This window comes from Lepisma saccharinum, chromosome 6, assembly GCF_977018435.1.
Source record: "Lepisma saccharinum chromosome 6, izLepSacc3.1, whole genome shotgun sequence".
NCBI classification, from domain to species: domain Eukaryota; kingdom Metazoa; phylum Arthropoda; class Insecta; order Zygentoma; family Lepismatidae; genus Lepisma; species Lepisma saccharinum.
In genome coordinates, this window is record NC_139234.1 from 31,287,504 (window position 1) to 31,311,138 (window position 23,635).

At 39.9% G+C, this 23,635-nt stretch overlaps 4 protein-coding genes across 4 annotated transcripts in view; all 4 read right to left on the bottom strand.

The window, feature by feature from the left end:
* LOC145988667 (uncharacterized) overlaps window positions 1-3,461 on the bottom strand; it is a 31,798-nt gene extending 28,337 nt beyond the window's left edge. Inside the window, exon 1 of the mRNA XM_083123731.1 lies at window positions 3,377-3,461. The gene's annotated coding sequence lies outside the window, so the exon portion shown is untranslated. The remainder of the gene's footprint in view (window positions 1-3,376) is intronic.
* LOC145988940 (uncharacterized) overlaps window positions 1-13,106 on the bottom strand; it is a 135,299-nt gene extending 122,193 nt beyond the window's left edge. The window contains exon 1 of the mRNA XM_083124246.1: window positions 12,866-13,106. The gene's annotated coding sequence lies outside the window, so the exon portion shown is untranslated. The remainder of the gene's footprint in view (window positions 1-12,865) is intronic.
* A 2,258-nt stretch (window positions 13,107-15,364) lies between these two features.
* LOC145989296 (uncharacterized) lies at window positions 15,365-16,984 on the bottom strand. The gene has a single exon (XM_083124627.1). The coding sequence runs from the start codon at window positions 16,931-16,933 to the stop codon at window positions 15,659-15,661; it is 1,275 nt and encodes a 424-aa protein (XP_082980753.1). The 5' UTR covers window positions 16,934-16,984; the 3' UTR covers window positions 15,365-15,658.
* Window positions 16,985-21,162: 4,178 nt separating this feature from the next.
* Window positions 21,163-22,972, bottom strand: LOC145989297 (uncharacterized). The gene has a single exon (XM_083124628.1). It carries the CDS (start codon window positions 22,960-22,962, stop codon window positions 21,712-21,714), a length of 1,251 nt encoding a protein of 416 aa, XP_082980754.1. The 5' UTR covers window positions 22,963-22,972; the 3' UTR covers window positions 21,163-21,711.
* Window positions 22,973-23,635: the final 663 nt, after the last annotated feature.

Below are 23,635 nucleotides of genomic sequence, written 5' to 3' on the forward strand. Positions count from 1 at the left end.
CAAAGCATGCTTATAGATCCCCTCCCTTTCCTTAGCCGTTCGTCTATCAGTGTTTGCAGTATAAATATGTTGCCTATTGTGTTACATTTGTTCCGGAAACTGGTTTGTAACGGCTTTAATTTGTCAAAGATATCCGACCACTTCTTAATTTTCGAACATAACAGACTGGTATACACCTTGGTCATGGGAGTAGAGAGATGCCCCTGTAATTGTTCGGGTTTTGCATATCCCCTTTTCCCTTGTAGATAGGACAAATAATGGACTCACTCCAGCAATCCGAAAAAAGTACCTTTACTGTACATATTATTAAACAATCTCGTTGTTAAGGTTACCATGTCGTCGCTTTCTAGGCCAGTTTTTACCATTTCTCCTAGGATCCTGTCCGCTCCTGCCGCCTTCCCATTTTTAAGATTATTTATTACCTGTTTCACGTCTGTTGCCTTAATTTGCTCGTCCAGAATTGGTATATAAGTACCTAGAAAGCGCTGAATGATATTCCCACAGTTTTCTACATCTAGCCGTCGGCACAACTCTTCGAAATAACTGTCCCAGGTTGCTGGTTCAATGTGACCCCCTCCTCCTTTTCCCCCCTTAATATGTTTATAACTGCCACATCTCCCCGCTGTTTTTGTTCGCCATCGCCGCGTCTAGAATTATCGTATTCTTGCGCCTCCAGTCATCACTCGCTTCTTCCTTAGATCTAATTAAACAAACTTTCTATCTTCGCTGTTAAACTTGCAGTATTCTAGCAGAGCTTTTTGCAGTAGCTTTTTCTTGGTTTTGCATTTTTTTGCATTATAACCCTTCCGTCCTAGTAAGATATGTGTTTCCTTTGCTCTCATGTGCCGCCTCGCCCTCGTTATATTATGCTGCAGCAATTGAACCGCCCTCCCTACTTCCCCGCGTTCTATCTCTTTCTCTAATTGTGCTTTGAGCAGACATGTAATTCCGTCCCCAATAATTTCCCTCATTGTTTCTCGCCCGGCCTCGTTCCATTTAAATTTTGGTATTGTTATAATGGCGACTTCCCCGCCTCTGTTTCCCCTCCCGTCCTCCGTGTTGCTGATCTCGGAGACAAAATGATTGGAAAGTGATGTGATTCAATTGTTTCTCCTATTTGGAAGTCTCTAAGTTCCGTTAATATTCCCTGCAGCAAATTGCGTAATCAATAACGCTTTTACCCGATTGGGTAAATATGCGATAACGCCCGGACACCTTTCACTCATTTATTTCCTTAATTTTACCACTGGTACTTACCTATTTTGCCTTGCGGAACATTCTTTAAGGTGAAGTTATGCCTTACCTCTACAAACCATGCACGTTAGCCCCAAAAACCATCCACGGATAGCCCCACAAACCATTGACGTTAGCCCCAAAATCCATCCATGGGTAGCCCCACAAACCATTGACGTTAGCCCCAAAAACCATCCACGGATAGCCCCACAAACCATTCACACAAGGTTAGATTAGGCCTGTTAGGTTAGGTTCCATTAGCACTCATTTCACCCCTAAATTCATCGAAAAAAGAAAGCGCGGCGCCATCTGCATGCACACAATATAAACAACAGCATAATGTGGCAGGCAATGCAAATTTCTTACGTAAAAAGTGATTAATTCTTGTTCGGCAGCATTAAACTACGAAGTTTTTACTTTCCGTGAAAGAAAATACCTCCAAGAACGTCCAGAATGCTAAAGAAACTCATTTCAGTAAGTATTTTCTCCTGTAAATTTGAAGAAATTCGTCCGGGCGATATCGCATATTTACCCCCGATTGTGCTACAAATGTAAATTCCCCCTCTCGATCACCGAAGTATTTCCCATTCAGTATTTCTAAATCCATCGGTAGGTCAAGAAACGGCGCCAATTTTTCTGATCGATTTAGGAACTCAGATAAACGAACAGTTGGACATCAACACTTGTCCGGACGAACGAACAGTTGAACATCAACAATTGCCCAGATGAACGGACGGTTGAACATGAACAATTGCACGGATGAGCGGACAGCTGATCATCAGTAACATCGTTTTCGAGACGGGACACGAGACGAGACTAGACATGTCTCGTCTCGTGGGCAACACTACTTCGCTTTTTGTCCCACTTTTGGCTAATTTGCGAAGATGGGGATGTGTGATGATATGATGAAATTGATGAATGGACACTCACAAACATTCATGCCCAGACCGGGATTCGAACCCGGGACCCTGGCGTCGTAGCGCGATGTGCTAACCACTCCGCCATGGGGCGGGCACATTCATGTTTGAAAAAATAATATAGTCAGTCGAATATGCAGAAAGATTAAAGATAAATTGTTGCCGGACACCAAGGTATGGACAGGACTCCCCAACACAAGTCCCACACAGGATTATACTGACTGAGAGTCCAGACTCTAGAGCCTCTTTAATCCACTGTAGGGTATATTAACCCGTGTAAGAGAGGTTGATATTTGGATGCTTTTGAAGAAGTTACTCCTTACAACCCTCCACTCTACTGACTGCTAATTTTCAAAAGGCGAACAAAGTATTTGTATTGTATTTTTTGCTACTTTATGTTGCATTTCTAATCGCGATGGTGAAGATGAGTGATGATTAAATGAAATTGATGAAGTTGAGTTTACAGAGAACACTCATGCCCATACCGGAACTTCGGTCGCTAGATCGAAAGTCGACCACTTATACCCTGTCCAAGCTAACTGTAGAGCAGGGCCGCGCATATCGGCGGAATAGGAGGAGGAGGAAAATTGAGTGGTGAAAGCGCAGCGTTGCCAACCGTACGGTCCAGACCTTAGTCCGTACGCTAAATGTACGGCTTCTCAAAATTTGCTCTTGCAGTTTTATCCCTAATATTTCCCTAAGAAATTCTTAAACCAATCGTACGGACCTGGAGACAAAAATACGGTCCGTTTGCCATGTGCGTTCGGTATTATCCTTTTCAAAAGTTTGCAAAGATTACAGATTTCCTCGAGGAAATCGGGCAACTCCCGTCGCCCATTACACAATCCCGTTTCTCTCACTGTTCATTCACTACTTGCGCAGAGACTTGTTCTCGTTCGCCTGGTCTACAGTTAGCTGGTACGGAGTTTAAAGCGTTCACCTTTTGTTTCTTTGTTGCCCTCAGTGCGGTATTGTATACACGTTATTACTGGAATATCAACTTTTATGTATTTTTACGTAAATCATTCTGCATTTTAGCGCGAATGTCGAACCCTCACGATAACAATAAACGTAACAGTTCTACTTTGTCGTCATACATGGTGAAAATACTGTAGAATGAACATGAGGTGAACTGCCAGTTTATTTTACGACTTCATTACCCTAAATTTATTGATTTTTTTAAAAAAAATACACTGACCAGCAGGCGATGCAATATTAACACTTACCTGTCACTGCTAGGGTCGTAGAAAGATGCAGTGTCATAAACAAAGACCGCAAATCGTGCTGCACTGTGAGTGATGACAATTGCTCTGTGTTTAAGAAGCTAGTATTATCGCTCTTCTGTGCCTTCTGTATGACCGAGTGAAGAGCCGAGATAAAATTACTGTGTCGACAAACAAGATAAGCATCATTTCAAAATTTCATATCTAGCCACGTGCTTCAGTGACCGATAAATGTAGTATGCCTTTTTGAAGAGGTTTATAGAACTTCATTTCTAGGATGACTTGCTTGTTGGAATCTGAGAACATGGGCGCCACTTGAAGTTTTCGTAGAATGAGTCAGGCTGTTTACACTTTTCAACAGTATCCGGTTGAGTGAAAGTCCGATAAAACTGTTTTCTTCATTTCATGATGTTTCATACAGCTAATGTATTGAAACACACGTTATTATATTTTGTTATTAACATTTCCAGCCCTAGTCCACGGAAAATCTTTGGAAGTTAGGGTAGAATCTTACTCACAAAGTTTACATTATGCGACCACTCACGTGAAAATCTCATTTTTGTAATTTTGAAATCTCGTTGAACAATTGTTTCTTAGATTAAGTTTTTGAGCTAGTTTCCTTTCGTACTGTGGTTATTTTGGTGTTAATGGTTATCAATATTACAATAGCAATTTCCAACCATCCGGTTCTAACCCCCCCCCCCCCACCTCCCTCCTCTCGTGACGTCCAGGCCTGATTTGGAGAAACATAGTGGTTCGGATCCCCCGGTCAGGAGTTGCTGATCTCCAACCGGGCGCCTCCCCAGGTGGCGGATAGGGGAATGCTATATAGATATATATAGTACTGGCATAGCCAGGGCGGACCAAAATCAGCACTGCTGCCTTGCAGGAGCCAGGGGACTGGCAAAGGCTAGGGGAAGAACACCCCAACAGAAAATTACCTGGTCCTCCAGGTTGGGGGTTGGGCGCAGGGCTAACAACCCGGCCCCATAAAAGAAAAAAATGGTTCAGAAACCAAACACTATGCCTCGGAAAGGAAGATATAAAGGAAACGAACCTGGCAAACTTCTAAAGGACTATGAGATAAGGATTGGAACATGGAATACTCAAACTATGCTACAAGCAGGAAAAATGATGGAAATGGCACAAGAAATGATGAAATATAAGATAGATGTAATGGCATTACAGGAGATAAGGTGGCAGGGAAGTGGAATTATAAGAAGACCAGAGTTTATCATGATATATAGTGGAACCAGAGAAAGAACTGGATTATTTGGAACTGGTTTTATGATTCAGAAAGAAACCAGCAAGAAAATATTGGAGATAGAAACAATAAATGAGAGAATCTGTAGATTGAGAATAAAAGGAAAGTTTAGAAATCTAACGTTGCTGTCAATACATGCACCAACTGAAGAAAAAGAAGATAGAGAAAAAGAGACATTTTATGAATTACTAGAAAGTACATATGAGAAAATATCTAAAAATGACCAGATATTAATTATTGGTGATTTTAATGCTAAAATTGGGAAGGAGGAAGCCACATATAAGGCTAGCGGAGAACATACTCTCCACAACATAAGTAATGAAAACGGATCATATTTAATACAATTTGCTTTAAGAAACAATTTGATAATAAGTAGTACCACTTTCCCTCATAAAAACATTCATTTAGGAACTTGGAAGATTCCAGGAACCCAAGAAGTAAACAAAATAGATCATGTTCTCACCAATAAAAGATATAGGTCATCGATAATGGATGTCAGGAGCCTGAGGGGACCTAACATCGATTCGGATCACTACATGGTGCGAGCAAAAATAAGATTAAAAATTGTTAAAGTAGACAGAAGAAAACAAAGAATGTTAGGAAAAAGATGGGACACAGATAAATTTAAAGATAGAGAGGTGTGTGAAACCTTTAAAGCCACCATTAATGAAAAAATTACTGAGCAGACAGAAGAGATAGAAGAGAGGAATAGTAATGAAGAATGGAAAAATATAAAATCAATGATATTAAAAACAGCTGAAGAGAAAATAGGAGAAAAGAAAAGAGAATATGGAAAACCATGGTTTGATGAAGAATGCGAAGAGGCCATCCAGAAGAAGAATGAAGCAAGAAAAAAGAAGTTACAGAGAGAAACTAGAAGCAATTGTGCAAGGTACACAGAATCAAGAAGAGCTGCTAAAAGAATATGTACCCAAAAGAAAAGACAATATTTAAAACAAAGATTAGTGGAAGTAGAGGAATTAGATAAAAAAAATGAGAGAAGAAAATTCTATCAAGCCATGTTCAGTCTTACAAAAGAATATAAACCAGAAATTGAAGGATGTAAAGATAAAAATGGAGAAATGCTGTATGAAGAAAGACAGATCAGAAAACGGTGGGCAGAAAATTTCAAAGAAAAACTGTCAAGAAGAGAAAATGGAATAGAAGCCGGAAATACAGAATGGGAAACAGAAGAAGAGGAAGAAGAAACAATAGAACCACCAACGTTAGATGAAGTAACAAAAGCAATCAGGAGATTAAAAAATAATAAAGCACCAGGAAGTGATAATATGGTAGCCGAAATGATTAAACATGGAGGCGCACAACTATACCAGAAAATACACGAGCTGATTAGTAAAATATGGAGAAAGGAGGAACTACCGGACGAATGGAGACAAGGGATTATATGTGCCATTTATAAGAAAGGAGACAAATACAACTGTAGCAACTATAGAGGAATAACATTGTTAAATGTTGGATATAAAATATTCTCGAGCATATTAAATAAAAGGATACAAGAAATAATTGAACCCATCCTTGGAGAGTATCAAGCAGGATTCCGGGAAAATAAGAGCACCATAGACCAAATATTTGTAATTAGACAAATATTAGAGAAACATTATGAACATGGGAGCGAACTACATGTGCTGTTTGTAGATTTTAAACAGGCCTTTGATAGTGTACGAAGAGAAGAACTAATTAAAGCAATGGAAAGAGATGGTATACCCAAAAAACGAAGACAACTTGTACAGATGACTCTGATGGATACCTCAGCAAGAGTAAAAGTAAAAGGACAACTTAGTGAAGAGTTCACATTTGACAAAGGTGTAAAACAAGGGGACGGATTGTCGACTACACTATTTAATATAGCATTGAATGATGCTATAAAACAGATTGACCAAAGAGGTACCATCTTTAATAAAAGCTCACAAATCTGCGCTTATGCAGATGATATAGCAATCATTGCAAGATCTATGAATAAGTTAATACAAGTATTTAACGACATGGAGAATTATACTAAGGAAATGGGCCTAGAAGTAAACATAAATAAAACAAAATATATGAAAATAGCACGAAAACCAGAAAGAAGAAAAGAAATAGAGATAGGTAATAAGAAGTTCGAGGTAGTACATGAATTCATATACCTGGGAAATCAAATAAATGAAATAAATAACATAGGAAGATGCGTGGAAGGAAGGATCAGAGCAGGAAATAGAGCATATTATGCAAATAGAAATCTGCTGAAAAGTAAGATAATAACAAGAACAACAAAAATGAAAATATACAATACATTAATCAGGCCAGTAGTAACATATGGAGCCGAAACGTGGACGTTGACCAAAGATACAGAAAGAAGGCTAATGGTATTTGAAAGAGCAATATTAAGAAAAATATTTGGACCAACTAGAGAAGAAATAGGATGGAGAATAAAATACAACCACGAACTAGAGGAACTAATAAAACATAAAAATATAGTACGCTTTATTAAAGCCAGGAGAATCAGCTGGATAGGACATGTATACCGCCTACCAAAAGAAGCCATGCCGAGAAGAATAATAGAGAGTAAGCTATATTCAACTAAAAGGAAAGGAAGACCTAGAAGCAGATGGAAGGAAGAAGTATGCATGGACCTAAACAAGATAGGAGTAACAAGATGGAAACAGAAATGCCAGGACAGACAGAAATGGAGGGACATAGTGGAGGAGGCTATGGCCCGACAGGAGCTGTAGCGCCGGATGGTAAGGTTAGTGGTTCGGATCCCACTTTAAACTGTAGGTCAAGTCTCTATTAGCCTTACTAATAAAGTGGACTTAAAACACCAACTCAAATCCAGGCCTGAGCGTTATTTCTGGAAATAAATAGATTTGATTGATTTTTATTATTAGTTTATTTTACTTCGCTTTTCATTGCTAAGATGAGGATGAGCGATGATATGATGATGAAGGGACACTCACAAAAAACACCCATGCCGGAATTCGAACCCGCGACCGCTTGCGTCGTAGCGCGCTGTGCTACGAGAAAATTAATAGAGAATGACCACAGTTTAGTAAAAGACAAAAAAAAAAAAAAAAAAAAAAAAAAAATCAGAATATTTTACTTCCGTCCTTTGTTTCCAGTATCCCGGGACCCCTGCCGTCGTATGATAACCACTCCGTCACTAGGGTCTATATAAATGATAGGTTAAGTTAGGTTCATTTTTGGTTTGTGTACTGGCTGCGTTCGAGTGTGTACAGAAAGGTCCAAAGAATTCGTCTTCAGAATCTGATACATATACCAGGCATCTAGAAATGTATGAATATTTGAAAGTCGGCAAATGCCGACAACTTTCGGATAAAGACATGAGTGTACTAAGACAAGGCATAGGCTTTGATATACACCATGCAAAATATAGTGAAATAAATAAATATATGTATCAATAAAGATAAAAATCAGATCTACATAAACATTAACTTTACGCATAATTGTAATTCTTGCCCAACCATCATCCACAGAGACCACAAAGCATCGCATCTGTCAGAAAGGAATCCAATTCAATTGGCTGTACATAGTACAAATACATATTGTACGTATATTGTCGTTCTTAATAAATCTAAGTCAAGAAGATGTTCTCGCGAATATGGAGGGCATTTGTTTAGCATTTTAATCATACACACTATTGCAATAATTTTATTGTATTATCTCCGGTTCATTGTTTTATCTTGTTTAGTATTTATTAACAACTGTTATATTTTATTGTACAACAATGTGTGAAAACTCAAGAGACTTAATAATTTTCAGGAACTTGCTCTTGTAATTGTGTGTGAAACTTTACTTTGTAGTAAAGCTCATGTTTAGCAGCTGTACTTTAGAACCTTGTAATTAAGTATTTGCCTGTTGGATTCTGAATAATAAAGAAATAACATTAGATGTACATTGTTGACACTGAATACAGGAATGGATGAACCTGTGTTCTATTTTGAAACTTGTTGCTCTTGCGACTATTATAGATTTTGCAATTATAAATAAATAAGCGCATCGAATTCCATGGCCACTGTTATATTGTTTTGTACAGTCAAGGACACTTCTGGATTGTAACAATACCATTGACTCTGAATGGAATCGTTACAACCCAGCTTGGTATCACTGGATTACCTGCTAGATACTGACCCTGCTTGGGCGTTCATTCCAAATGTCAGTGTACGTATCGCTTGGAAATGAAACATTAGTAACAAGTGCCACCGTCCCAACCGAAGCTTCGCTTGTCGCTTGCGTGTCGCCTGGATTGGGGCGTGTTCTAAATGGCGTGCATCATGTCGCCTTGGTCTATTGTTCACGCATGCGCGGTGAATGCTTTCATATCTGTAGGGGCCCGTGCCGCTTGTCACTTCGGTGTGAAACTCCCGTGTCGCTTCGGTCTGGAAACTCCCTAAAGTGTCTTTCAGATACAAGCGATACGGGAACCTGCTGTTCACTTCATATAGCACACCGGAGTGACACGATGCACAGCTTGAGAAAACAGCCCAGTCGGAGCAACACGCAAGAGATGAGCGGCATGTGCAGCCTCTGTTAGAACGGTTGTATTTATTACTGATGGTTCGTTTACAAGCAACACGTGTTGTCGCGCGAGTGCTTTCTTATAGACGCATGTCGTTTGTTACGTCAGTGTGGAACCTCCATCTTGTGTATCACTTAGGTACGAAAGTTTCATTTATGTCTGAATGTTCGTTTATAAGTGACGTGTTTCACTAGCCCATTCGATCTGAAAGCTCAATGTCCCGATCTTCCCTAACCCTTCACTGTCTCTGTTTTGACACTGCTTACTTCTGCTTCTCTTCAAAAGCTGTATGTATTTGTTTTCATATTTTGAGTCGCCTTGTTGTTACTTTCGACTACTCGCCATAATGAGAACGATGATTAGATGAAATTGATGGACATACTACAAAGTAACACCCATGCCCACAATAGGACATGAACCTGAGTTCCGTCGATGGCGAGATCGTGAGTCGAAGACACAGTAGGCTAGGTCACTGAGGCCACCTGTTCAAAGTCTGCTTTCACAACAACTTATTTTTTATTTAAGTTTGGATTTAAGTCCACTTTATACCAGTGTGCGAATTAACGGTGGGGGGGGGGGTGCCGAGGATCCCCCCCCCACAAAACACTTTATCCCCGGCAAACTAAAGTTATTTTTATCCCTGCCAGGGATGTTTTTACCCCCCCCCCCCCTCAAAGAAGATTGAATTCAAAACATTATTCGTGTCCATCAATTGTTAAGTCATCCAAGATTCCCTTGCCAAAAAGTATCCAGCCTTGTGGATTAAAGGAGGACCATTCTGCAACTGACCAACCTCACCGAAATGTATTCAAGTGTTCACAAGAAACTTGTAGGTGGTTAAATGGACATTACATTTATACCTGGCAATGCAAATTTAGATTCTCGGCGTTAATAGTTCGATGGCTCTTTTTGATTACGAGCCTCAGGTTTCTTAGCATGTAATGTAAATGCACTGTTTCTAAATTACGTCATAAATGTATTAAGTAAGATTTAATGACCTAGGTTAGAACTAATATTCAAGTTACTTGGAACCACAATGCAATAGTATATTTCACTGACTGGTAACATATATATAAATTTGCACACCCAAAAAACCTTCTTCACCAAGAGAAAGCACAAATACGCCACTGAGTAGGTCAACGGCGCCAGCAAAGGGAGGGTGGGGGGGGTGGCATTTGCCCACCCGAGATCTCTGGAAATGTTCATGTAATTTGAATGATGAAATTGTAGTGATATTTTATTACAAAGAATATTGTTTTCTACGATTTACAGGCTGTCAGTTACAGCAATTAACTGCCATGTCGAAGAAAATAACGAAAGAACGTTTTCACAAGAGACATTAGAATCATGCTGACTGCCGTGACTAGGGGTGGGCAGGACGGAAAGAATTGGTCGGGATGGGATCGGGAAGGAAATAATAATTCTGATTGAACTGAAAAATTCTCTATTTCCTTCGAAATTTCACGATCCGGTTCAAATCTCGAATTGTACACACTATTTCCTCTTCAAGTCATTGTTTTTTTGTTGTTTTTTTTTTTTTTGCACTTTGGGAATAAAAACTTAATTTCAAGAAATTTCAGGCACTTATAGTGCAGAAAATATCAAGAATTAGCATCTTTTAAATTAGATCCTTTGGAATTTCTAGGCTGTCCGTGATTACGAAAACATTTGACCTCGGTAATTCGCAACCCGTCATTTTCAACTACTTTTCTTACAGTGTGCCTACCCTTCTCCATGTAAAAACATGGATCAGAGATATCAGGAAGGACAGTAGATTAAGTGTTTGATATGTGCGCTTTGTGAAAAGTACAAAAAGACAGAGAACTGTTAATCAAAGAAGTGACAAATGTTTATTAAAAGGAAGAAAGGCGAAGTCAGTTTCTATCTACAGTAAATAGTAGACTCGATTCTGAACTTGTATACAACACCAAAGTATTTTCAATTCGATTTGAATGCTATGATTTGTAAATAAATAATAATGATAATAATAATATAGAAACAATAATATGACAATAATAATAACATCAAAACAACAATAATACAAGTTTCCGTGATATGAAATCTGAATATGCCCTCCCTCTGAGGAAAAATCCTACTGGAGGCTTTGGAGTGCCCCCCCCAAAGCAAAAAGTTTAAATCGCACAGTGCTTTATACACAGACTTACAGTTTAAAGTGGTATCCGATCCGCTGCGCAATGTGTGTCCACTGGGTATCGATTCCGGGACTTTTTGGTTACAAGCCGACTACGTTACTACTAAGCCACTGGGGAGATTTTCACAACTTCTGAAACCAATTTGAAATTGCTAAATAGTAGTTCGTGAATAAATCATTTGTAAGAAGTTTTATCGCTGTACCCCCCTCCCCCGAAGCGAAATTCGGGATATATAACTGGACATAGAAAATATGCCTCCCTGAGAGTACAGTGTCTAAAAATACCGCCTTGTAATCAGCAGATCACGGGTTCGATTCCGTGTGGGAGACAGTCGGCCTAGCATTGTTTACTCAAACTTTGACAAAGATGAAGGATTACATAGAATTTATGAAGCAATAAATACAGAGGGACAACAATATCGACAATGGGACTCGAACCCGGGACCTAAGGGGGCGAAATTGTAATTTGAACACCCAACCACAAAACAATAAGGCTAAATTTGATTAATAGTTTATTATAAATATGTATTTTTGGTTTTAAAACTAACTCTTTCTTAACGAGCTCTGGAGTTCTTGTTCTTGGTCCACATGCAGTGGGAACCGAACAGTCTGTGCCTCTTGATTTCAAGGCAGTGACGTTACCATTACACCATCGGGGAGGACTCAAATTCATAACAAAATGTTAACAAAGAAACCATACACGCCATAAATTTTACATTCCCATTTTCTTTCTCGATAAGCGTGGCCCGGGCAGCCTCTGCTTCTACATCTTACCGAAGAGAAATTAGGTAAATAAATGCAAGTTTCGGAAATATGTATAAATAAATACAACCGTCCTCCACCATCCCGCAGTGGCGTATTCTGAAAATTTGACCTCATTTACCGAAACATTTTTATTTATTGTATATATTCATTTCCACCCCATCTCGCGGTTCTTGAACTTTCCTACACCGCGGACCCCCTTCAGATATCACTCGCACTCGCGGACCCCCAAGAATTAACTCAAAGTTTAAAGCCCGGAATTTGCATCATACATATTTATTTCTAGTGTTTCATCACTGATTTTTACCATTTAAGGAAGGAAAAATTAAATTTCGCGGACCACAGTTGAAGAACCGTCTAAAGCCCGACAACTTCAAATTTTCCGGAAATTTCTATATTTTTTTCATAAAAATCTCCCTTTTTGCCTAAAATTGGACCTTGACTTCTCTGCACCAAGGAAAATGTTCCTTGAAGTAGCAACACTGCCTCTGCCAAACGCAACACAGCTTGTTTGAACCTTGTTTCAATAGGTTGTAATGAACAATTACCACACGTATTAAAAGTAAATATGTAAGAATATATGAACTAGTTGCTTTACCAGCGGTAATCGCGGTAACATGCAGAATACGCGACTGCCCCGCCCCCTTCTGTCTCCCCAATCAACTTCTTCTGGCGCCGTCGCTAATCCGGGCACTAATCATCGAAAGAGCCTTAGAATGCGTACCCAATGACCTTCAGCCGTAGTCAGCTGTTGCCTTAATAGTACCAATGTTCACTTACCGCAAGAACTGGCGAAAATCCTCTTGAACGCTGCAGAAAAGCACAAGCAAGCGTCTGTCCTTGTCCCGTCGTCCTCTGGCAGTTATATGAGGCAAAATTGAAGTGACTCAACCACTCCTGCTGTGGTGCAACTCCGCTGCAAAAAATGTCCGGAGCTACTGGAGGCGAGAGAAAGCAGGAAAAGCGCCCGCACTCTTTTCGGCACGCGGGAGAGATCGCAATTTACATCATCCGCCCGTTGAAGGTCATCGACAGAAACAGCATCATTACGTGCGCATCTCTGTCTCGCGCATCGGGAATGGTGAACTGGAGGACACGGATTTTCCTTGCTCTTTTCCCCCCTTTAACACAAACAGTGGCTGACGTGGCAGTGACGAACAAGGTCGCTGATCAGATACATTTCGCTGCCACGGTCATACGATGAAATTGATGTCCGTTTATGTTTCTGTTGCTGAATAGCAAATGCTTGTCTGGTTTTCATCTCGTATTGAATTGCAAATGCTGGCTTCGATGTCGAGACCATAACAGCAATGACATTGTCCCCTTTGGCCTGGCAATCATTTAAAAAGAAGGGGGGGGGGGGGGCATGGATGTCTGCAGGATTTTTTTCCAGGGAGGGGCAAGGAAGGTATTTTTTTCCAGGGGCAAACGAAGGCAAATTTTCACCAAAAATAGTGTTGTTCCATAAAAAACATTGCTTTAATTTGAATTTATGGTGTTCATGCAATAATTAACACATTTTATTGTGGCTAAAATGAAATTATGTGTGTCAAATACATATTTTTTTTATTGACTTTCATTTTCCAGGGGGGGGCCACGGCCCCCCTAGCCCCCCTTCCGGACGTCCATGGGGGGGGGGATCAGCTACTGCAAAATATGATAAAATATGGGACTGACTCCTAAAGAAATGAGATATAACCTACCCCTTGAAGTCATATGCACACCCCCTTTTTGAAAGTCTGAGGGACGCTACCCGATGAAAGCGTTTCCCGGATGGCGTAATCAATGAGTTCTTGGATCTGTCCCTGGTGTAGGTACAGTCAACGGCAATGAAAAATGGACACCTAGATCCTGAAATACGTTTCCCTGCCAGACGTTACGTGTGTTGCCTAACTCGACGGCGATAAGTGGATTTTAACAGCAACTTTTCAATGGCAACTTCTACCACCATCACAGAGTTAGGCAACACACTTAACTCCTTGTAAGGAAGCGAGTATTTCAGGATCTAGGTCCAATTTTTATTGCCTGTGACTGTACATTGCTCATTCGTTCTGACCCCCACTTTAAACCGTATAGGCCAGCCAGCACGGTGGTCAAGCACGTTAAGTGGTCGACTTAAGATCTCGCCACCAAAGTTCCCGAGTTCGAATCTCGGCCTAGTCATGGGCGTTCCTTTTGAGTTCCCCTCCGTCAATTTCATCTGACCATCACTCATTCTCATCGTCGCGATTAGCTATAAGTTGAAGAAAAGCGACGTAAAGTAACAAAAGTGCAATTCATAGACTGTAGGTTAGGAACTTCAAAGAATCGAGACGATGAAAATGGATGATGGTCACATAGAAGCAATGAGGGAACGCGGGGATATATGGTCTTCGGCATGCATATACGGCCCCAGGAGGGACAAAGCGCCAACGCCCTTTGTTTAGCATCTATGTTTGGATAGTGATTTGGTGAAACACAGCAGGATACGTACTAAAACTTAGATTACTCTAGATAAGATCTATTCTTTCTTTATCCAACATGTTGAAACACAGCTGCATGGTCTGTTTCAGAAACAAACAAAAAAGTAGCACCGTCACATTACTGGTGTATAAATACTCGTACATACTAGGAACTGTATCAGAGTGCTGAAATAATAATAATAAACATCTCTCTCTCTCTCAATTTATATACATACACACACCGTATATAACCATTTGAGCCGCCCCCCGTGGCGAAGTGATTAGCACATAGCGCTACGTCACCAAGGTTTCCGTGTTCGAATCCTGGCCTCGGCATGGATGTTTGTCAGTCCATTCATAAATTTCATCATATCTTCACTCATCCCCAGCTCCGCAAATTAGCCAAAAGTGGCACAAAAAGCGAAGTAAAATAAAGCAAATCAATCAATCAACCATTTGTGAAAATTAAGATCCTGTCAAAAACCCTGCAAGAAATATTTTCCTTGTCACACCTCTGCTTAAAACTTTTAGAAAGTATGTAGAACATTCAAACTGGCGATTTAAACTTTAGATGAATTTAATTTTTTTTGGCTATTTACGTCACATTCGATTGCCATGCATAAATCTTCAGTAACAGATGAAACGAGAAAAAAACATACAAACCCTCCTTCAGGGAGCCTTAATTCCTAGATTTACTATAACTAGTAGTAAAAAATTAAAATATTATTACAATCAGACCAGACAAAACTTTAAAATTCATGACAACCATTCATTTCCAAAGAAATCAAGTAAGTGGATCTACCATCTCATTGGTTAAATAATGTTGGTATATTATTTCTCCGTACCATATTTTTTATTTTTTACTAATATTGACAATGACATAGAATAATTAATCGAATAGTGCCCATAAGATAGTTTCATAACTATTGACCACAAATTCCCAGAAATGTTTTACAGTAACCACTACACTGAATGTCACGTTAATTCAACTTCTTTCAAGAACCAGGGCTTTACTGAAAAACATTCAAAAACTATGAAATATTTGTTAGAATTGGCATAATTGTGAACGTTACCTTAAAATGATTCTTCCATTAAACCAGTTTCACGAATTCTTGTGTGTTCACCACTTAATTTATAACTGGTAAGCGTCACGAAGCTCTTCAATGATTATCTTCATTTCTTTCCGGAAATCCGCATTGGATCTGAACATTGCTTGAGCTGCAGAAACTTTCTCGCCAAAAAACATTTTTTCGAATTTATCGTCCACCTCACTGTGGTTAGTAGGTACAAATTCCTCTTTCATAAGTTTCAGGGGTTTAATGTACGAATATGTGAGGACACCAAACAACCGCACTGCATTGTAGTCCTTCATTACTTGCTCCATTTGTAGTGGCTTCAGAGGTATGTTGAACTTCACGATGCATTTGTTGAAGGATAAAATGTATTCCTCCAACACGTCGTTCAAGAATTGTTTAATGCTACTGATGTCTAAGCTCATGTATAAGAAGTAGAGGATATCAAGGAAAGGTGATGCATAACGGGGAACCTGCAGATCAATGAACTTTACGTCTAATGGTTGCCCATTGTCGTCGAAGCGAAACATCATATTGTTGAACCAACAATCGCCATGGCACAATACGTTCATCTGGTCGGTTCTAGGTTTCACCAATTCTTGGAACTGCTCCCGCATCGTGTCGAGCTTATTCTTCAGGGCAGGAAGCAAATGCTCGTACTCTGACATTTCCACACACACAGCAAATATCACTTGGGCACTTTCATGAACGATGGACTTCATAATTGGATTGGATCCGGAGAACACAAAGTCTTCCTTGAAAATGGGGAACAGGTCGCTTAATTTCACACCTTCCTGTTTCTCTACCGCTACGGATGCTGCGTGAAGCCTGGCTAATTCTCTCATGACCAGTCGACAGTGTTGGAGCCCAAGAGAAGCCTCGAACCCAATCGTCTTGAAGTTTGAACATTGCAGGTCTTCAAGGACCAGGATATCGTTGGAGCCATCACACTCACCAAGATAGAAAGCAGGTAAAGGAAGGGGTGGTTCACAATACTTCTTCAACTGAGGAACGACGGTTTTATAGTAGAAAGCTTCCCTTTCAAAAACACGCAATCCCGAAATCAGCTTCAACTGCAATTCCACGACCGGCAGGCGTTTCACTATGAGAGACACGGTTCGAACCTTTCCACCGACAGTCAAATCCACACTCACACGCAAAATGATGGAAGTGAATCCCTGTACCTTGTCAGTGGCTCTGGCGACCCGCGTCTTCTGAATGGAGAAAGGCTCATTGTCGACGTAGTTCTTCACCGCTTTCTCGATAGTTTTTTGTGACACTAGGTGGCTCACGTCTTCCGAAGCCATCTCTGCAAGAGCTCGACAGCCTGACATAAAAGTACGCACGGTAGAAGCTCTTGAATGTCACAAGCCTTTTGTGCAACAGAATAATGCCCTGAACCGAACTGAACGTTTGTGAAAAGAGAAGGGGGCGGGGAGTAACTGGTTGCTCAATAATGCGCATCAGAATTTGTCCTTGAGGCTGGCGATTACAGGCTATTCGGGTTAGCTTAAGCTTGAGCTCCGCAGAAACCTGCCGTCAGCGACGAGGCGAGAGTTCCACTGAGAGCAGAGTTGCTAACTACCTTAACAATTACCTATATATCCATAATCTGACTTCCGAGCTTATTGGTAGGTGTGTTCCATACTTACCGACTGCATTTATATATATTGTTTTTAAAAAAGCGACAGTTCAAGAAGGCGATAGTTCAAGGAAAAGAATGACAGAGGATTCTTTTTGTCCTTGAAACTTCCATTGATTAAGCCCCTCGGCGAAAGAGGAATCCTATCTCTGCTCCACTTCCTCGGGGTGGGGGGAGGGGCAGACCGTGTTACCACGAGTAAGGTATTGTTGACCTGTGTTTTATTCAACGGAAGCTGAGGCGAAAACTGAAATGAATATTGGAGAAAGCAAAGTGATTCATATAGTAGAGAAATTATCTTAACGTGCATAAGTTTATGAAGAAGGAAGGTGACAGTAGTCTTGCGTTGAACGTGAAACAAGTGCAAAAGAGTGTTTCCGTAGCTACTGATACGTCAGTAATTACTTTGAAACGAAAATGATAGCTACAAAGTAACTGGGAAGGGATTAGTAACGCCTAACAAACCACGTAGAAGAAATAAGTTTAAAAGTGATGTGGACGAATTTGACAAGTGTGTTATTTGCAGAACAATTAACGAATTTCACGATCATGAAGGACAGCGTGCTTCTTTAGATTCGCAACTAACTTACTAACTAACTCTCTAGCCTTCTTAAATCCCGAGGTTCATGGCTGTCCCTATCTTGAGCAAGATCTATATACTCTTTTCCATCCCTACCAATTTCCTTTAGGTCCATCTCAACGTTGTCCCTCCATCTTCGTCTTGGCCTTCCTACAGGTCTCTTACCATCAGGTCTCCCAACAAGAATCCTGTGAACTCCTCTTTCCTCTCCCATTCGTGCCACATGGCCTGCCCACCTAAGTCTTCTTGATTTAATTATTCTAAAAATATCTGGACATGAATACAAATTATGTAGTTCTATATTATGTAACCTTCTCCACTCACCTGTCTCCTCATCCCTTTTAGGTCCAAATATTTTCCTAAGGACCTTATTTTCAAATACTCTCAATTTATGTTTCTCTTTCAATGTAAAGGACCAAGGTTCACACCCATATAATACTACAGAACCTTTGTCAGTTTCCGTCGTTGCCTTGTAATCAAGGGGTCCTTGGTTCGATACCCGGTGGAGGCACATAGTGGTTCGTATCCCACTTTAAACTGTAGGTCCAGTCCTGATTAGCCTTACTGTGCATAAAGTGGACTTAAACACCAACTCAAACCAAACCTTTGTCTCTTTCATGTCTAGTAGAATTGTAACTTCCGCGTATTGCAACACTGCTCCTATGAGTCCCGTGACGTCTTCTGCAGACGACAAACATTTCCCGCTTTGCGCATGCCAGAGCTCAGACTAAAGTCCCGATGGCTAGAAACCGCAAAGGATAGGCGGTGTGAGCCACGATGAAGCAAGCAAGCAAGGAAGCTCAGGCAAAACCGAATGCTTAGCCAGACGGGACGGGAGAGACCAGTTCGCTTGTTGTAGTCTGAGTAGGTAATCGACGTCGGGGGAACCTAATCACGAAGTTCGTCCGGAAAGCTGTGCGGTAACTTTGCACTATTTAGGTATCAAAAAATGTTCCGACATACGAAATCGCATACAGGAGTGTTAATTTTTCTTATGTCAGTTGTTTTTAGAGATGGTAACGAGACCGAGATGGCCTTGTAAAGCTCGGGATGACTCTTCGAGACTTCACAAGACGAGAAACTAGACGGACCTTTGTGTAAAGACCGAAACGTTGTACCAAGACTCGCGGCCTGGTTCGAGACTTAGCATGCAGGCTATCTTCAAATGTTACTCACTCTACTTTACATATCGACTTCCTTAGATAAACGAAGCGGATATAGTCTGTTTTTAATAGATACATTTTACTTTCTGTTTTTAATAGATACATTTTACTTATATTAATTATAAAGTCAGTCCAATGGTGGCAATTGTAAACCTGTGCTCCATTGTTGTATGTATATGAGAAAATCCCAAGTTTGAGCGCGTAGGGTCGAAACGAAAAACTCAAGCGTGATTAATGAAACCTCCAGTCTCTCTCACTCCCTCCTTTCCGCCCATCTTACAACACAACAGTACGGCTGCTCGTTCTGCAGTCCACACGCGCATGCGAAAGCGTTCTTCCACAAATATGGTGGGTTAATCAGGCCTAGACTACGTCAAGTACAGCACTTAACATTCTTAAGCCATTGAGTGATTTGGATGCATTGGTTTAACCTGCACGAATGAGCAACATCCAGCGTAGAAAATTTAATAGGATATAAACATTTCATTGTTCGAATTGTCCAACACCACACATCACATTCGGGATTGGAAAATAAAAGTCACAAAATATAGGCAGTACAGTGTGGAGGGAGATTGGACGTAAATAGTTAAACGAATACCGTTGTATATTCTGTATGATCAATTTAGAATATAATACAATGCGAAGGAACAAAAATAATACAGAAATTATATATGTATATTTATAATGATGGAATAAATGTAAGGCATGTACCGAAACAACAAATAGAATAATCTGTGGTTCTGATACACCACCAGATTATTTAATTCTTACCACTAAAAGCAGAGATTCAACTTATTATATTTTCCACAGTCGCCAACAAATGACTCGACAGTGGCTCGATAATTATGGATCTTGAAAGTATGCAATGTGGCATGTTCTCGTATAACTAAGACCATGCTACATCTCTGCACATATTTGTATCTGCCCTTGAACAAAATAATATTTAATAAATTCTGAATGGAGAAAGGATTATCGAAAACGAGTTTTTCAATTCAATACATTTAAAATTGTAAACTCGGTTTAATTTTCAAACGTAATGTAATCGCTTACAACACTTCTGCTTATTGTGAAACTAACACTGTGTACCCAACTTACAACATTTTAAGTACAGGGTATATTGTTTCTGTAACAACATAAATTCAGACCTATAACTCTGACAGCAGATGTTGATTGATTGAGGAGTTTCCTCTCTGTGTATAAGACAGAGTTTACACAAAATATGGTTTAACCAAAGAAACACTAATGGCCGCGTGCACCAACGCCGATTATTTCGAAGTTCAGATGAACGAGATCAATTGTAATCCACTCTAAATGAACTTGGTTTAAAGATTTGCATTGCGCCAACGAAAAACGACGTTCAGGAGATTCCGTTCAACTGATCCGAGATAAATTTGTAAGGCTATACCTGATTGGTTGGATAAAACAAATGACAATCAAGAACCCAATAGAGTAATGTGATGTGTTAAAGTATCAACATGTAGGAGAAGAAAATAATTCGGGCTGGAAACTTCTATGAATTTGAGAGATGTACTAATCAACCTTGTCAATATGTACAAGTATGTAGTGGAGTGTAAAAAAAATAATAATATTAAAAAAGAACTGACGGTACAACACAAAAGAGAAGGAGAAAGCATGGAACCTTCTTCTACGGGACTTTAATGCCATACCTAATGCAAGAGAACAGCGTATGCTGAACCTCGCCCGCTAAAGATATGTTATTATTATTTCTATTATTACTGTACTGTGGTAAGTATTTGAATTTTTCATTTCTTAATTCTTATGTAATTATATTGTCGTGTCGTGTAAACTGGTGTAAATAGCCAGTAACATGTATTTTCGTAAATTTATACAATCATATTTCCAACAGCATGTAGCAATATCGTAAACATTGCTGTGTTATAATTTACCTTGCACGTAATATATGACATTTATATATGTTTTGTGTTCTGGGATAGAAAGTACAGTATTTATAAACATTACGACTTTGCACCACAGAACCACAAATTATTATTATTATTTTGGCAGTTTTTAGTTTACATAGTTCTCGAATTATCAGCATTGTACATCCAACATCTCTAGCGTTTGCACGACCTCGATATCACTTTCCGCTCTTTTTATATTAAAAAACAACTGCCTGCAGTCGAAGCGTCAGTATCGTGAACAAGGATCAGACACCAAAACGGTCGTGAATGGCCGATCAGAAGATAAACTCGTTTTGATGTTCCTAGATCGCGATCAAGTGTTGAACCATCTTCGTGCAATGGAATTTTCCAGTGATCCTTACCCGATCCGAGTTTAAAATTTGATCTTCGTTCGTGCACACGGCCATAAGCTAGCAACTTAACTGCACCGAAGAAGACAGTCCGTTTAACAGGTCAGATAACGTTGGTTTAATATTTATCCGTACTTCATTTCTATTTCATGGCAAAACGTGTCGATGTTAAGGAAACTGTCTGCCGAATAGTACTTTCGAAATAGGCACAGAAATTATTTAGATTTTTAACTACAAACGCTACACTGTAAACTGCGTCAATCACACTTCTTTCAAAATCAAGTTAATACTAGAAATACCAATGACACCACGATTCATTTGCATGCTTTTGTACAAGTACCGAAATTAATAAAATTTCCTTAATCATTTTCAGTATGATTCACTTAAAATAGGCACGTTATTGTTGTTTTTTTCAGTTTAACTTAACTGTCATCCCATATTTTCCACAAAAAATATTATAACTTGTAAACCCCACGGAGTTCCTCAATCATTGTTTTCATTTCTTTGCGGAACTCGGCATTGGAATTGAACTTGGCTTTAGCTATTGAAACCTTTTCGCCAAAAAACATTTTATCAAGTTTTTCATCCACTTCATTGTGATTGGTCGGCATCACTTCCTCCCTCAGCAGCATTAGAGGTTTAAAAGCTGCATATATGAAGACACCAAACGACCGCACTGCATCGTAGTCTTTCTGCACTTGATCAATTTCTAGTGGTTTCACAGGTATACTGAACTTCGTGATGCATTTGTTGAAAGATAAAATGTATTCCTCCAATATTTCGTTCAAGTGTTGGTTCCAGATATTCTTCTGTAAGCTCAAATACAGAAAGTAGAGGATGTCGAGGAAGGGCGATGCATAACGGACCACTTGTAGATCGATGAACTTCACTTCCATTGGCTGTCCATTGTCGTCCAGGCGGAACATCATATTGTTTGTCCAGCAATCTCCATGGCATAATACGTTCGTCTGGTCGGTTCTGGGTTTCACCAATTCTAGTAATTGGTCCCACATACTGTCCAGTTTCTTCTTCAGGGCAGGAATCAACTGCTCAAACTCAGGAACTTCCTCACACACAGCAAGTATCACCTTCGCATTTTCATCTAGCATTGGCTTCATATTACTAATTTGGTGTTCGGAGAACGCAAGGTCATTCTTCAAAATGGGGAACAAGTCGAGTAATTTCTTACCTTCCTGTTTCTCTACTGCTACGGATGCTGCGTGGAGCCTGGCTAATTCTCTCACAACCAGTCGACAGTGTTCTAGTCCAAGAGATGCGTCGAAACCAAGTGTTTTGAAGTGTGAGCTGCTCAGGTCTTCAAGTACTAGAATATCGTTAGAGCCATCACTCTCACCGAGGTAAAACGCAGGTAAAGGAAGAGGTGATTCACAATACTTCTTCAACTGAGGAAGAACGGTTGTATAATAGAAAACTTCTCTCTCAAAGACATTCATATTCGACATCAGCTTCAACTGCACTTCAGCGACCGGGAGGCGCTTCACTATGAATGACACGCTTCGAACCTTTTCACCGACTGTGAAGTCCACACTCACACGCAAAATGATGGAAGTGAATCCCTGTATCTCGTCGGTGCCTCTGCTCACTCGCGTTTTCAAAATGGAGAAAGGTTCATTGTCGACGTAGTTCTTCACCGCTTTCTTGATAGTTTCTTGTGACACAAAATGGCTCACGTCTTCTGAAGACATCTTCACCACAGGACGTCCGAACTAGTTCACAGAGCGAGGAAGATCTTGACACTAAGTGTGACAAAGCACTATTAGATTCAACGTTGCGAAAGGTCCTTGACGGTTGCGTAACAGTGTGTCATTGAAGCTGTCGTTTGAGATTAGGTTCTTGATTGAAGATAATAACGATGTTTAGCGCCTCTGCGCGACCAATATCAACAGCCTTTTTTGTTTTTATTAAGAGCAAGTTTCTGAAAGCTGGCAGTGCATCAAGATTAGTGTTGCCCACGAGACGAGACTTTGGCCTATCTCATCTCGTGGAAATGCTGTGAAATGCTGTCTCGTCTCGAAAATATTCGTTTGTCTCGGGACACATGATCAATCTCGTCTCGTCTCGAATTTTTAAAAGCCTGTCCCGTCTCGTCCCGTGGGCAACACTAATCAAGATGATAAAAAGTTATTATCGGCAGCGTTATAAAAGGCTCAATGCTAATATGCCATACGTTTTCTCTCGTATGTGGCGGAGGACAAATTTTGATTTGAAGTGTTCCAAAATGTACTGTCTGTTTCTTAGAACTTTTTTAGAAAATTTGTAAATTTATATTTCTTCAAAATTATTATATAATCTCGAAACTTTTTCGGCTCATTCGCTTTTCCATTTCGATTAATATTAATTGTGCAGAAACTATATATT